The sequence below is a fragment of the Lissotriton vulgaris genome, chromosome 7, assembly GCF_964263255.1.
Source record: "Lissotriton vulgaris chromosome 7, aLisVul1.2, whole genome shotgun sequence".
NCBI lineage: Eukaryota > Metazoa > Chordata > Amphibia > Caudata > Salamandridae > Lissotriton > Lissotriton vulgaris.
In genome coordinates this window covers 1,475,188,163-1,475,203,783 of record NC_141695.1, presented here as the reverse complement: position 1 = coordinate 1,475,203,783, position 15,621 = coordinate 1,475,188,163, and the positions used below count along the sequence as shown (strand labels likewise).

The window sequence follows — 15,621 nt, the reverse complement described above, 5'->3', positions numbered from 1 at the left end:
CACTAGATTATGACTATACACAGAGGTTCCCTACTACAGAAAATCCGTTTTGGCAAGTTCTCGGGACTACGCATTAATTGGCACAAGTCAGTCATCTTTCCGCTCACGCCGTGTACTGGAGAGTGGCCTTGCTCCTTCCCCCTTAATGGAGTCGGGACTCTGTAAAATATTTAGGTATCCATATTCACTTGGACACTGCTTCCATCATTAGATTGAATTACGGCAGTGTGGTTGATGTCCTGGAGAGCCAGATTGAGGGATTGATTTGCCTCCCTTTATCTATGGCTGGGCGTATTGCCATAATCAAGATGATCGTGCTGCTGCGCTTTTTATATTTATTTAACAATATTCCCATCCCCCTTGCCAAAGGGTTTGTTGCCCAAGTTCGATCCTTACTTCTGCGCTTGGTGTGGGGTGATAAGAATCCAGGTGTGTCTTGGAAGGTCTGGACGCTTACTTAAGAGCATGGTGGTTTTGGCGTCCCGGATTTTTATCTTTATTTCTTAATTGCCCAATGTTCATATGCATATTCTTGGTTCCACCCAGATGCCCGTATTTTGTATTTGCTCCCAGGGGGTTTCCCTCGAGACCCGCGGGACATTCAAACGGTCTCTTCAACCTGCTGGGCATGGGATAGACTATGTAGACTCATCAATCTTGATAAGTTATACTCCCCGGCCCTCCCTTTGCCCAATTCTTCCTGGTTCCCTATCACAGGGGAATCTGTGATACGACACACATTGACCAAATTTAACATTTCCACTATCGGCGATCTGTTTCCTGATGGCCACGCCTTTTCCATTTCTGATGATCAACGCTTTACAGAGCGCTCGTTCATGGATTCCTTTGTGCTAACCAGATTGCGGAAGCCTCATTCCCAACGTTCCCCCTAGCCCCTGAAGAGGTGTCTCCCCTCACCTAACTCATCCAGCACCCCTTGGGTGCTCATTTAGTTTCCAAATTAGTTCATATGTGCAGTGCTTACCTCCATTCCCTTGACACCAGGGTGCGTGATGCATGGGAGGCTGACCTGGGTTATCCCATCTCTGATCAGCAGTGGCAGTGGTGTTGCAGGGCTACTAAAGAAGTCTCCCTAAATAGCAGGCATAAGCTTTTACATTTTAAATTTTTGCGGAGATTGTACCACACCCCAGCACGCTCGCATAGGATTGATCCAGACCGGTCTCATATTTGTCCTAAGTGTAAAGCCCTGTTCGCACACTTCATACACCTCTCATGGTCTTGCCCATTGATTCAAGAATATTGCTCCCAAGTACACCGCACATTTAGTGATCTGTTACACTTAAACCTCGTCCCTACCCCTGAAATTGCCCTGCTGGGCTATGTTGCCAACTTTCCACGCAATGTGCGTAGGCTCGTGGCACTGGGATTCTTATTGGCTAAGCGTGAGGTGGCATTGTTGTGGTGCGACCAGACGCTCTCCGAAGCATGCATCTTAGCTCAGGAGTCTGGCCTTCTGAAATACTACCAGCGAGGAATTTTCAACCCCGATCCCCTCTTCCTCTAGACCCATTGACATCTGGGGCCCATACTGTACATACCTCACCAAAACTGTTGAGGATCGCCAGACTCGTCTAGACCATCACATTGTGCCTGAGGGAGTGGGTCGAGATGATTTGTTTAGTTTCATTTTGTAAATTGGATTTGTACGCTTAGAAGATCATTGATTTGTGCATTTCTCTATTATTGCTTTTCCCCCACACTCTGATTCATTGTTTTTAAAAAAAAAAAATATTTGGGGTATCTCGTGTCTTCCTGACACCTTATTGGCAACTGCTGCAATGTTTCAGTCATCTATACGCCCTATGACTTGGTCAATTGTATTATAGGAGTATGCTTTGTCTCTCGTTATTTTATTCATGTGTCAAGACCTTTTCCCCCACCCCATTATCCTGAGGCGGAAGCCGGGTGCGGGCGAGCATGTGCTGTACTTGCGGACTACTAGCTGATTCCTTATTACTTGTGTGTTTTTAAGCGGACGACGAGCTGTTTTTTAATTATTCTTTTTGTTTCATTGATTTTAAATAGTCGCATATTTGCTTTACCTTCGTTGCCTGAGGCGGAAAGCCGGGTGACATTTAGGCCCTCCTTCTGCTTCTATTTAAAAAATTTTAACACTCACCCCTCTGCCTTTTGCGAATCAGTACGGGCTGCGCACCTCCCACTGTCCTTTACCCTTTCAGCAGACTAGGAGCTGAAGGGTACTCTGGGACCAGTAGGCCGTTCACTTCCTAGCGGACATCTTGGGTGGAGGCTGGCTCGCTGGTCGGCAGACTAGTGGTGCTGCCTCTGGCCGGCGACGCTATATATTTGCGTTCCCTCGACGACGCGCCTCCTTCGCACCAAAGGAGCGCCTAAGGAAAGCCATTCTGCGCCAGTCAGAGTACCGGAAGCGGACGGGTGCGGTCGGGCCGGGGACTTAGCCATCTATCTGGAGGCTAAGATGTTTAAATACACTTCGGCCGAGCTTTTCACTCTTAACCTCATAGATGCTATTAAACAATCCTCCCCAGTGCTGCGCTGTCCATTGGAACTAGTGCTGAATGGACGTCCAATGGTCGTGCGCAGCACTGGGGAGGTAGTGCTGCCATCGGCCAATGCACCGAGGCAGCACTTAAGGGGTTAAGGGAAAGGCCGGTAACTGTCGTACTGTTTTCCCTTGTAGAAAGGCGTTGTGCTAGCTGCGGTTGGCTACCAGGAAATGGTTCTATTTCAATCCCCACGGACACACCCAACAAGAGCACTTGTTTACTTCTTAACACCAGGTCCCTCAGCAAGCATGCGCTGGATCTACATAAAATACTGTCCGATATTAAGCCCATCTGCCTCTTTTTAACTGAGACCTGGCTGGGCGACTGCTCCGGCCCTGACATTGCCACTGCGCTTCCGCCCAATTATGTTATTTTTAGGAAGGATAGGGTCAATGGCCGGGGCGGAGGTGTTGCATTGGTGGTGGACAAGCGTTTTGCTTGTTCTATCATCCCCACAGATGATATTCAGGGAACCGAGGCCTTGGGATTTTCACTGTCACTATCACCATATCAATCCTGTACGGGGCTTTTGATATACAGGCCCCCTGGCCCAATTGGCTCCTTTCACGAGGAGCTCCAATCTGCCTTATCATCCTTATGCCTACGATCAAAGCACTGTCTGCTTCTGGGCGATTTTAATATCCACTTGGATATGGCAGATGCGGTAGACACCATTATGATTCTTGACACTACCCTACCCCCCCCTCCCCCCCCCCTCTGGGGCTCATCCCTTACCTCTTCGCCCCTACTCACAACAAAGGCCACACTCTAGACCAAGTCTTTTCAACTATCCCTATTGACATAACCACTCCAGTGCCAGTCCTGTGGTCGGACCACTACTTGGTGAACTTCCAAATCACTCACTTGGACAGAACTTCTTCAAATGCATATGGCCGCAAAGCTCAGACCTCATGTGCCTTCCACCGCGTATCCCCTGATATGCTGGCTTAGGCCCTTCTAGCTTATCTGTGACAGTTGTCGGGCAACCTTGAGGCCGATCTCGACCTCTTGCAAACATGGTTTGCTCAGCGCCTTGACGAGTTAGCTCCCACCCTGGCTGCCCGCAAAGACCATTCACGGGCTTCAGCTCCTTGGTTTACGCCAACACTGACCGAGAAATGAAAGCGACGTCAATGTAAGAAAGCTAAAAGAGTATGGCGTTGTCACTATGATCTGGTGTCCAAGGAGGTGTACAGGAATTCCATCAATATATATCACCGGGATATCACCCTGGAAAAGAAATCCTATTTTGCTAGAAGAATTGAGGCAGCTGGTAACACCAGCAAAGAAATGTTCTCAATAGTAAAGGAATTTACGTCGCCTTTTTCGAGTACTCCCAAATGCTCTCACTCTGAGCTTTGGGTTACTCAATTGGCGGACTTCTTTTCTAGCAAAATTACAAACATCCGGGCCTCTTTTCCGCCTTCCGGTGCCACCCCAGTTCCCTGCGCGACTCTTCTTTCTCCACCAATGGCTGCCGAGGGCTCTATTCTTTCAAGCTTTCCTTCCCTCTCTCTTGCAGCTTCCCTGGACCTCCTTTCCAAATTAAAGTCACGCTCCCCTTTGGATCCCTGTCGGGCCAAATTCCTTGCTAAAACAGCGCAAGTGATCAATCCTTTAATCAACCCTGTGCTTAATCTATCGCTGAGCACAGGAGTTGTCCCTCTGGCCTGGAAGCAGGCCCTTATTCTTCCACTCTTGAAGAAGCCCAATCTTGATCCCTTAGTCCACGCCAACTACAGGCCTATCTCTCTTCTTCCAGCTTTTGCCAAGATTGTGGAGAAGCACGTACATTCTTCTCTTGCCAATTTCTTGGAGACCAATAACACCTTGCACCACACTCAGTCGGGTTTCCGTGCAAATATGAGCACGGAAAAAGCATTGCTGGAAGTAACGGAGGTTTTGGACCCTGGAGAAGGGCGATGCTGGATCTGCCGGCGGCTTTTAACACCGTCCCCCACAGCAGTCTCCTTTAAAGACTAGGGGAGATTGGTCTGCGGGGGCCGGTGTACAGCTGGTTTGAGTACTTTCTTGCCAAGAATCTAGGAGTGAAGGTAGATCAGGGTCTCACCCTAAAGCTACAGATCCTGGGTCTAGTGGGCAAATGTTTTGGTCTTCCGAAAATGCTTAGAAAGTTCCTGCCTTTACTTTCTTTTGCCCACAGAAGAATCACTGTTCAGACACTGATAGGTTCACGCCTGGATTATGCCAATGTTTTATACCTTGGCCTTCCATAATTCCTTTTAGCGCGGTTGCAAACTGTGCAAAACTCCGCTGCACGAGCTGTTTTTGGCCTTCATCGGAGATCCAGTGCAAGAGACCTTTTAAAAGCCCTTCATTGGCTTCCAATTCGGAAGCGTATCACTTTCAAGGCTCTTACTCTGGCCTTCAAAGCACTCCATGGCTCGGGTGCCATATACATTAGGAAACGTCTGGAGTTTTATCAGCCATCTAGGTCACTCAGGTCATCTTCTCTGGCCTTGGCCTCGGTCCCGGCAATTAGACGAGCTCGCACCGGAGGCCGCTCCTTCAAACGCCCGGCGCCACAACTGTGGAATGCCTTGCCTTTGTCGTTGAGGATGAATGCCAATCTTTTAGCCTTCAGGAAAGATCTCAAGTCGTGGCTCTTTGTTCAGTAAGTGTGTCACCATCCCCGCCCCGCCCCTTTTTGGGTTTTTGTTAGCACCGGGACACTCTTCGGAGTAGCTGAGCGCTATATAAAACATTTCAATAACATAACATAACAAGATGCAACGCAATGGTACATAACTATGCTTCATCTTTGTTCTTTTTGAAAATGATAAATAAAGCTTTTTTTTTAAAAAGGGGGGAGCTCCAGAGATCAAGATAAATGGACCCATTGAAGGCTATAACAGTTTGACACTGGAGTTACCTGTATATTAACCATAGCAGTTAACCTGTTCCTGATACAGTAGCAGATTCATTTGTGTCATGTGTGTCACGTAGAATAAAGTGTGCTTCATACGGATCATGAATCACTGGCTCCGCAATCAGTTAATGAAAAGTTACTCCAACCCCTGTGCAACGACCCAGAGTAGACCTTCGAATGCTCACCTCCCTACCCTAAGGTCAAGGGCAAATGGGCTATACTTGGTGCTCAGTTCTGAATCCCATAGTAGGCCAGTCCCAGGTCATCTTACCTTAAGTGGCCCATTTCTCACAATTTGAGCCCAGTAATTCCGAAATTCCCATGGCTCATAAACCTGTTCCAATAGGAACAATAGTGAAACTACATTTCTACTGATTCAAACGGTCATAAGCAACTAATGACTAGCAGCAGGAAAATGTTGCATCAGATCATAGATGTCCCAACTCTGGAAATCTACTATTCGCCATGTTGCATTTAAAAATAGATGGGAATGCGCTCTACCTGGGAGCTCCTCAATTTACTATTCATAAACTCCAGACGATCCAGAACTGTGCTGCTCGTCTGCTCCTTCAGATTCCTCGCAAGCAATCTGCAAAACCAGCACTAAGGAGCCCTCACTGGCTCCCTATCAGGGCAAGGATACCATTTAAAGTCATGTGCTTGGCTCACAAGGCCTTGTGGAAGAACAGCCCGGTCATTAACCATTCCCTCATTACCCCCTACCATCCTCCCAGAATTCTCCACTCCAGCTCCTCTCATCTTGCAGCCACGAAAAAAAAAAATCAAGGGGGGGGGGGGGGGGTCACGCATCCTTTTAATGCCGCACAACCTGCACCACTGCTCACTACATGTATTTAAGTTTTTATTAACTAGTTTATCTTGTGATAGTATCCATGGACTGCTTTTAAAGTCACGCAATATATTACTATTTTGTAAGGTTTTTATGGTTTGCTTTTGTTATGCAATAGTTTTAAGTAACTATACCAATAAATTTGACTTGACTAGCATCAGAAAAAATAAGCCAAACAATAAAGAAATAATTAAAGTTAGTGAAACGGCTAATAAAAATACAGCATTTTCTGATTATAACACAAGCCAATCATTAGTTTCACATATTCAGTAGGAGCATGGTTCTGTATGACTTATGTAGGTAGAGCCTGGGCAGTGCATGTGCTTTTACACAAAAAATACCAAACATCGGTTTGTCAACTTGACAGATGCCTTCTTCTGGCTAAGCGCCAAATGCAGCGGTTTCACTTTAATAGCGGTTGCGCCCCCTTTCTTTAGGCGCGGCTTGTCTAAAGAAAGTGGGCGCAGCCTCCATGAATGTGAAAGCACCGCATGGGCGCTAGAAATTAGTAATGCAATAGGAGTCGCATGTGCGAGAGTTTAAGCGATTGCATTGCCAATAGTCAAACTCTCGTAAATGCAAAGCCTATTCCATTGCAAATGCTTGTTCTTCTTATCACCCCATTGAATTAGCCACCCCGATCAGAATACTCCCTAATCGCACAGGGGAGAAGCAAGCACGATATAGGAGGCCCCTACCCATCAAGCCTTTCCACATTAGTGCAGAGCTGAATGGACATATTCTTACTGAAGCTAAGAGACCATGATAATTCAGTTTCATAGGCAAAGCCCCTTTAGACTTGAGTTGCAACATATTACCCCTGTAGCTGCCCACGGTTCGCTAAACAATGCCTTTAAAAAACAGGGAGTGAAAGAGTCCAAATATCCCCCCCCCCCTCCAACAAGAACACACGTACATAATATTCGCAACAGAGAAAAGTATTAGGGCGAGTTGTGGATGGGCAACCACCAATGTTCCAGAAACAAGTTCACAAATACTGCAGTAATAAAGTGAAGCTTCCAAAGGGTGTGTCTAAATTCATTTGGCATTAAAGCTGCACAAATAGAAATATACAGTCAGAAACCAGGTCCAAAGATTTCACGTCAGAAGAACTTTAATAGTGGCCATCTAAAATAATTTAGAAGATAAAAATACTCAAGAAAGACTGCTATGTGAAATAAACAAGCTGGAAGTGACAGAGGATGATGCACTAAAAGACGAGAAATTAGGTGACGTGCAGAATGCTTTCAGCAACATAACTAACATGTTAATACAATTAGATCATAAAATTCCATAAAATTTCAACTTTTAAGCAAACTGTTTGTCCCAGGCTAGGCACCGGACATTTTTTAGTCAACACCAACAATATGGAATAAGTACAATGTGAAAGGCACAGGCAAGATATGCCATAAAATGTAATTGGTGAAATACCAAGCACAAAATGTGCGTTATCATTCCACAGATGTTTGTTACTTTGATAGTCTTGGTCAGGCAAGAATAAAACAAAATATCCATGGACATCCACATATGCATGGGCAACAGTAAAACAGAGCTTCAAAATGGGCCATATTTTAAATTCATACCTTTTCTTTCTTTTTATCTTTGTCCTTCTCTCGGTGTTTGTCCTTGTGTTTGGAGCTACCGTCCTTTTTTTTGTGTTTTTCCGAGCTGCCATCTTTATTTTTGTGTTTTTCCACTATGCCTTCCTTCTCCTTCAGTTTTTCTCCACCAGCATCCTTGTGTTTGTCCACAAGACCATCCTTGGGTTTCTCCAATAGGCTATCCTTGTGTTTCTCTGGACTATCTTTATCGTGATGTTTCTCTGAACTGCTGTCTTTTTGTTTTTCAGCACCCCCATCCTTGTCCTTGCGTTTCTCAGAACTGCCCTCTTTATCTTTGTCTTTCCGTTTCTCACCACTACCGTCTTTGTGTTTTAAGGCACTGCCATCTTTGTCCTTGTGTTTCAGAACACTGGCATCTTTGTCCTTGTGTTTCTCAGCACTGGCATCTTTGTCCTTGTGTTTCTCAGCACTGGCATCTTTGTCCTTGTGTTTCTCAGCACTGGCATCCTTGTCTCTGTGTTTCTCAGCACTAACATCCTTGTCTCTGTGTTTCTCAGCACTAACATCCTTGTCCTGGTGTTTCTCCATACTGTTAACCTTGTGCTTTTCCAAAACACCGTCCGGTTTCTCAATGATGAAAACCTTGTCTTTCGGATGTTTTTCAGAGATGCTAATCTTAATTTTTTCCACCCCACCATCTTTATCTCGGTGTTTTTCCAATATGCCATCCTTGTGTTTTTCTATGCTGACATCCTTCTCTTTATGTTTTTCTTTGTCTTTATCTTTGTGTTTCTTCTCGGAGGAATGTTTGTGCTCGCTGTGGATAAGACGGAATAGTTAGACACAAACTGAAGATATTATTTCAGGCTTAAAGTGGATAGCACTAAACTTTGCCTCAAACAGAAAAACTTGCTTAACTCTCAGCAGGGTATCACCCTTAAATAGTACAGAAGAACATTCTCCACCAATCAAGTATGAAAAGCCACTAAACCACCAGAAGTGAAAAGGACCACCACACAGCAACAAATCCAGACTAATGCATACTGCACTGCAAAGGGTCCTGAACGCTACTGAAGACACCATGGATGAGACCATATTGTGAATAATGCAAACTTCACAGGGTAAGGGGTCCATTTAACAGTAGATCATGTCAATAAACGCACAGGTTCCAGTTGCAGAGTACAAACGTGCCTGCTCTGGCACCAAATATGGGATCCTAAATGTACCATTTGCATGATGAACTGCAGCGATTATCTCATCTTAAATTGAAAAGCAGGGGTGGGCATACTGGTTCAAAGGCATGCTATAAAACTCAAGCGGCTTGTGCAGAAGTTAGTTTCTCTTTTGTGGTATTGGGAGACAGCAATTTTTACTTTAGTCAACCTGCAAACAACCCAAATTGGTACACTGCCTACGTATTTAGCTTAGTTTCTTGAAAAGTTCAAGAGCCATGCAGAAGTCATTGTGAATTAAAAGGTTTTAGTCAAGTGTTCTAGTACGAGGAGGAATACCTTAAAGCACACACCTCAGGTATATTTTGATATTTTAGTTTTCTCCCAAAAAGGATTTGCAGAGCCAATATTTAAGGGCTCGGTTGGTCAGTTTCATTCTTACTATGCTGCAGCACCTAGATCAAGGATTTGCCACAACTTTCTCTAGCTAGTGTAAAAGAAGGCATGGAGCATTTCCCTGCCACTTGTGCCCAAACATTGAAAAAAAACAAAAAACTGGGCCTATGTAAACTGTTACACCGAACCGTGCTGTGATGCAGGAGTTCTGATGAAGTCACAGCAAGGAGAACAGCGTCAACATTAAGATCCAGCAGTGTCAATGACTCCTGCCATTATCTTGTTATTTTTGTCAATATTTTCAAGATTCAGCTTGCAACTTACATATACTGTAACTTAACGTTTTCTGTATTGTTTACGGATTCTAGTTTAACAGCAGAACCAGCTCCAGAAATGTAGCACCAATAAGCAACAAAAAAAATGGGGGCAAGGGGGTAGACAACTACATATTCCTCAAAACAGCAAACTGGCTTCATGCCCATGGGTGACTTGGAGGCATCATCATGCAGAGTCGGACAGTCACTACTACATTTTCTCCACACATGCTCAGGAGTATTCACACAGACAGGGTAGGAGAAATGCAGAAAGCTACAGCAGTGTGGTCCACAGGCTGCATTAGTTGGCAGGATCGATTAGGAATATTGTCACTAAGCCTGCTTCCCTGATGGAGCCATGTTCCAATCTGAATGCAGCGGTGTAAAAAATGCTCACTGGGGCCAAATCGAGGTGTTGCCTATGCCCACTATATTCCCCAAAATATTTTTGTTCCAAGTTATTAGTTACATAGTTGTAAACACAGATACATAAAATATTAGTTACCGAGTGCCTAGCCCACGACACACAGCGACCTTTAAAATGGACAGGGGTACGTGCTGTTTGTATTTGTTAAGTTAATGATAAAAAAAGTTTTTAAAAAATCCTACAGGTCTTCTGGCTGGGGATCTCAAGTAATACATGAACAGGTAACCTACAGCCTTCATGATTCATAGATCTGCTGTTCCATGTTTTCGCCAGTAGATGGCGATAGAAAAGCAGCCAATTCTATCCCTAGCGTTATCCTCACAAAAGAAACGCTCTTTTCTGCAGAGTTTCCGAACCGTTCATAAGAACTTAAAGTACAGATTTCTTACCATGGGTTTATCTCCAGGTTGACATGTTCTCTGCCTTGGAAGTGTGGTTCGTTCAGACAGTCCTGACAAATCAGGACTAAAACCGGATCGCCAGCCGTTCCGTGGGCTCTCGAGTCACTGGTGCCCCCAACTTGAACGTTGCTCAGCATTTGGAACACACCAGCTTACACGGCAACCAAAGTCTGAAAATCCGCAATTCTTCGTGGACGACGCCTCGGACACATGCCTTACAAAAAAGACCAGTGTGTGTGTGAACAAAGTTCTGCATCACTGGGACAACACGGGCCGCTCTCTGACCCCGTTCCCATGGCGACCATTATGATGGGGGTTTCATTATGAGGCAGCTCACCAGGAGCAGAACGGAGCCTTAACAGGTGACTGCATAGCGCCACCCAGTAGGGTGGGAGGAAAGTTATGAAGAAATCAACCGACCTCGGGTGAGAACATATTTCTATGGCTAACTGAGGCCTTGGAGTTTGTGGTACCCACGGCTCAGCATTACGGTTTTCAAGTAAGGTTGCTCGAGTGGATCCAGCCACCGGCAATTTTACATTTTAAAGAGCATGCGAGGGTTATTACTTAATCTGAGTAGGGTTTTGGACATTAAGCCAGAGCTCTCATACCCATGTCAAAATTCTTTACTTCTATGTAACGGTCAATTACAATACAAACCCATTTTCACCATGCAATGTTTTAATTTAACTATCATTGGTAAAGTCACTTTCCTTTCTAAAACATTCAGCTTCGTGGCGGCTTATAAAAATTCTCAACTCTGCTCGGGTCTAAGCAACCCATCCAGGTTGATAGACCAGAAGAAAATTCAGTTAAAACCTTAGGAATGTAAGCAGGGCTGTTCACATGGCACCGTATTTCAAATCCCTTTGCTTTGAGCTTTCCCAGATTGGGCACAAGGCAGGGGACATGGGAGAACTCTGTCCCAAGAAACCACCAACAGGTGGAAACGCTACAGGAGTGGCCAATATAGTCTTAGGGGCAAGTAGTCTCCAGACGCAAAGGACAGAACATGCCCTGATCTCGAGGGTAGGTTTGTGATCCCCGAGGGTGGCAGTCATTACTTCCATCAGGTCACAGTGGATCTCCGTCATTGCTCTGAGCGATACCGGTGCCATCCACACCATGGAGATGGAAAGATTGGTTTCTTCAGATTAGTACACAGGACAGGTGTGGAAGGTAAGCCAGGCTAATGAGTAAGAATTTGTCTGCATTATGGCTCTGGTACCCCAAGAATGGTTGTGTGTGTGTGTGTGGAGAGGGGGCGTGGCCCTGAGGAGAGTCATCGCATTTAAATAAATATATATATTGTGATCAATGCAATAAACAAGGCACAGCGAAATAGTGCAGTTACAGTTCAATTTAGTGGAGAAGAGGAGTAATTAACTCTGCTCATAACTGACAAGGGCAGCAGACTCAGAATTTGATAGAGTCCTCTAGTCTGCAAGGACTCTGCCTATGTTAAAACAGGCTCCCGCATTCATTGCCTGAAGCTACACCCTGGAATCACCCACCCGGCATACCTCTGATTGATTCAGACGCAGATATTCACCGTCTACTCAAGACACCCCTGCTTTCAGCTCCGGACCTTAATTTCCAGCCCTTCCGACTGCACGACTTTTGACAGCAGCGGATTTCACTGTCTTCCCCCGACAACCCCGTCCTGATGATGATCCCGAGTGAAGAGGATCGAAACGCCGTCGACAATACAGCCTAATTTTATGGCGCTTTACCTGTTTTGTACTCCTGGAATTGAATCTTGTTTTAAGTGATTACTACCTAAATCCCTGGAGCCATTACTCTGTGTATTTTTCACTGTCACTTTGCGCCGACCACGCTGTTTTCACCCCTGCACTTGCACTACCGTCACTACTCACTGTACATATTCATGTATATACCACTTGCACCAAGTGCCACCGGGTTGTCACCCCATTTATTGTATACAGTGCTGCTTTAACTGTATGATGTTGCAAAAAGACCTGCCTAGCTTTCTAAATGGTGAATAATACCCGTTTGTCCTCAAATTTACAGTGACTCCTTTTCTTTTCAATTGTAATGCATATTGCATACATCCTTTGAACTGTCTTCCTATGGATACCTGTTGGGAATTGTTTACACTTACATATGTTAAAACGGTAGCAGCCTCTGGAGGTAGAAGTGAGTGATAGTTAGCTCCCAGATGCCCATTGACTGCATTCTGGGAAGTTACTATTGGTTTCATAAAACCTTGGAAGGGCAGACGTCCAGGGAGCGCTGAACGCTCTGGTTTTTGGGGGGTACTACTCCCACAGGGAGAGTTCGGAAGACTAGATGGAAGGGCAGGAGGTGGAAACAGTCCACAGTGGAAGGACCAGTGGTTGTCAGCTCTGAGAACCGAACACCCAAACACTGACCCTGGTAAAACCACTTCTGACCTGGACATGCAGTCTGCGCTGTCACAGAGACAGGGTGCTAGAGTAAGTCATGCAGGGGTCTGCCTGGTGCTAATGTGTCACATTTGGAGGTGTACCGTCTGCCTACTGAGATGCATCTGTAAGCAAAGTAAGGTTAGGAGTTTCACAGATGGGGTCAGTCTAGGAGAGTGTGGACAGAGATCCAACGGTGTTCAGAGGTCACAGAACTGACAAGTGCCACTGCAGAAAAGGCCCACTACCCATATCCTATCACCCAAGCAGGGAAGCCCATCAAGGTATTGATTAGTCTACCCTAGCTTTCTGAAGGATTGAGTCATGTTGGACATGGCCCTCTATGCTGGGTCACCCCCAACTCTTTTGCCTTCATCCTGTCGGTTTTCTGAACCCGCTTTTGTTGACATTTAGGGCCGTAGCACTGGTTGGCAGCGATGAAATGCACAAAGTGCTTGTGCTCTCCTTGTAAAACATTGTACAATTGGCTTATACCCGATTGCTACATTCAATTTACTTGAAGTGCCTTGTGTATATAGTACCACGGGTACCCATGGACTGTAATGAAATGCTACTACTGGGCTGCAGCACCAACGAAAAGTAGCCATTTCAAATAGGTCTTGGACCCGTCATTTCAGCCTGTAGTGCAGTTTTATATTGCCAATTCCACTGGGCAAAATTATTTTGCCAGGCTGAATTCTTTTAATCCATATAAGCCACCCCATAAGTAGGCTCATAGGGAAGGGAGCATTGTATTTAAAAAGTAGGACGTGTTAAAGTTTTACAATTCCTTGTAGTGAAAACCCCCTTAAATTGTTTTTCACTACTCTAAGGCCTACCTCTCACATAGGAGAACACCAGAATGGTTAACTTATTACATTTAATACTTGTTGATTTGAGGTAGAAAGGTCATGTATGGCCTTATATTAAATGCCATTTAAAATCTTCTTGGATGGTAAAGTCGGATTTTAGATTAACATTTGAGATTTAACTTTTAGAAATCTGTCATTTTCTTCCCTTAAACTTTAAGGCTTACTAGGAGCTACCTGCTGCCTAGGTCAGAATATTGGTCTTTATTCTGGAATGCATACCGATCCCAGACAATTGTATAGTGCATAATTAATTAAAACCATTACGATAGTGCAACCCCCCCCCCCAAAAAAAAAAAAAAAAAAAAAAAAAAAAAAAAAAAAACCGATGTAAATCGTATCTGTATGTATATACATACATGTTAAGAACTACTTCTAAAAGTATAAAGTGTATCAGTTTTAAACCTGCTATTTAATGTGCGTATGCCCAGATGATTTAAAGTGTTTGCATAAGACCTTTCCCAGTTAATCAGGCCTTTGTTACTGCTTCTGTATCATCAGGTTGGCCAGATTTTATTTTCAAAATCCTGGTAAATACCATTCAGTTCTCAGCACATTAAATTGGCTTTGAAATCTCCGAGAATTAACCACATTGATTCCAAATGGGATATTTTTTAGCTGACTTAATGCTGGGAGAAGTGACACATGTTAGATCTCTTTTTACCTTGGCAGGTAGATAGATAGCTAGATAGATGCTCCAATGAGTGATGGAATAATACTCTGGGTTATTACATTGGGCTGCCAGAATAATAAGGAAGTCATCCACTTTGTGACTACTGTTGTTATGGCCATGGTAGTGAACAATAGGACCTGGGTGTAGTTGGGAGTGGGGCCATCCTGCCAACATGCGAGGGCGGCGCTGTTTCCTGCCCTACTTACATTTCAAAGGGCTGCCTCCAGCACACGCAAAAAGGAATTTGAATCCAGCCTTTTCTCACCCTAGACCTCTAGGCAGAAGGGGAAGGGAGGAACTTTCCAGAACCAGATGTGGGGGTGGACTAGACATTTCCCCCACTTCAAAAGGGGGGAGGACCAGGTAATATTAGACCTTCTGAGCCACTTATCAGTACACTCCTGAATCTGTAGACGTTACAGGAGGATGCCTTGTTACTCACAACTTTCCTGCTGCTTGAGGACAGCTTTGTTCCCCAGAGGGCTGCCTTGTTCTTCAGGGGACTCAGCTGCTGTTTGCGGCCTGCCTTGTTCCCCAAGAGGCAGCCCTGCTGCTTGAGGCCTGCCTTGCTCTCTGAGAAGAGAAGACTGGACTGTCACCCCAGGCTAACCAGAGTGACTCCAAGGATCCGATTTCTAACCTCCTGTTCTGAGCTACAAGGAAAGAATATCCAGAGGCATCCTTGAAACTGCCCAGCTGACCGGCTGCAACAGACTGCCTGGACCTGCTCAAGCCCTGCTGGCCTCCTGTGGGATGGGTTTCTGGTCCCCAAGAGGTGCCTCCCAAGGTCTTGGACCCTTGACCTGCATCAGTTGAGCTTCTGCTGTGAAACCCTGAAATGTTGATCTCTACGTGCCAGACTTTGACAAAGTAATTTTTCAACACTTCTAACCCGCTGCCTGTATCTGGCCTGCACTCTTATTGTGGCCGGCCTGAACTTGAAACTTTGTCCTGGTCTAGCACGACCAGATAGCTACAATTAGTGTTTTCCACTTCTTGGCGCCATTTTTACATTAACCTTAAAAATTGCATATCTCGGTTTCTGATTAGAGTTTTGGTCTCATTTGAATAATAAAATGTAACTATTTTTCTAAACTGGTATGCGATAGC

General features: G+C 45.0%; 1 protein-coding gene across 2 annotated transcripts in view; it reads right to left on the bottom strand.

Moving 5' to 3' along the window:
• The window catches only part of TOP1 (DNA topoisomerase I), a 232,704-nt gene that overhangs the window by 167,087 nt on the left and 49,996 nt on the right, over positions 1–15,621 (bottom strand). For both annotated transcript variants that reach the window (XM_086932270.1, XM_086932271.1), the window contains exon 4: positions 7,876–8,671. In XM_086932270.1, coding sequence (XP_086788396.1) covers positions 7,876–8,671 — 796 coding nt within the window. The remainder of the gene's footprint in view (positions 1–7,875; positions 8,672–15,621) is intronic.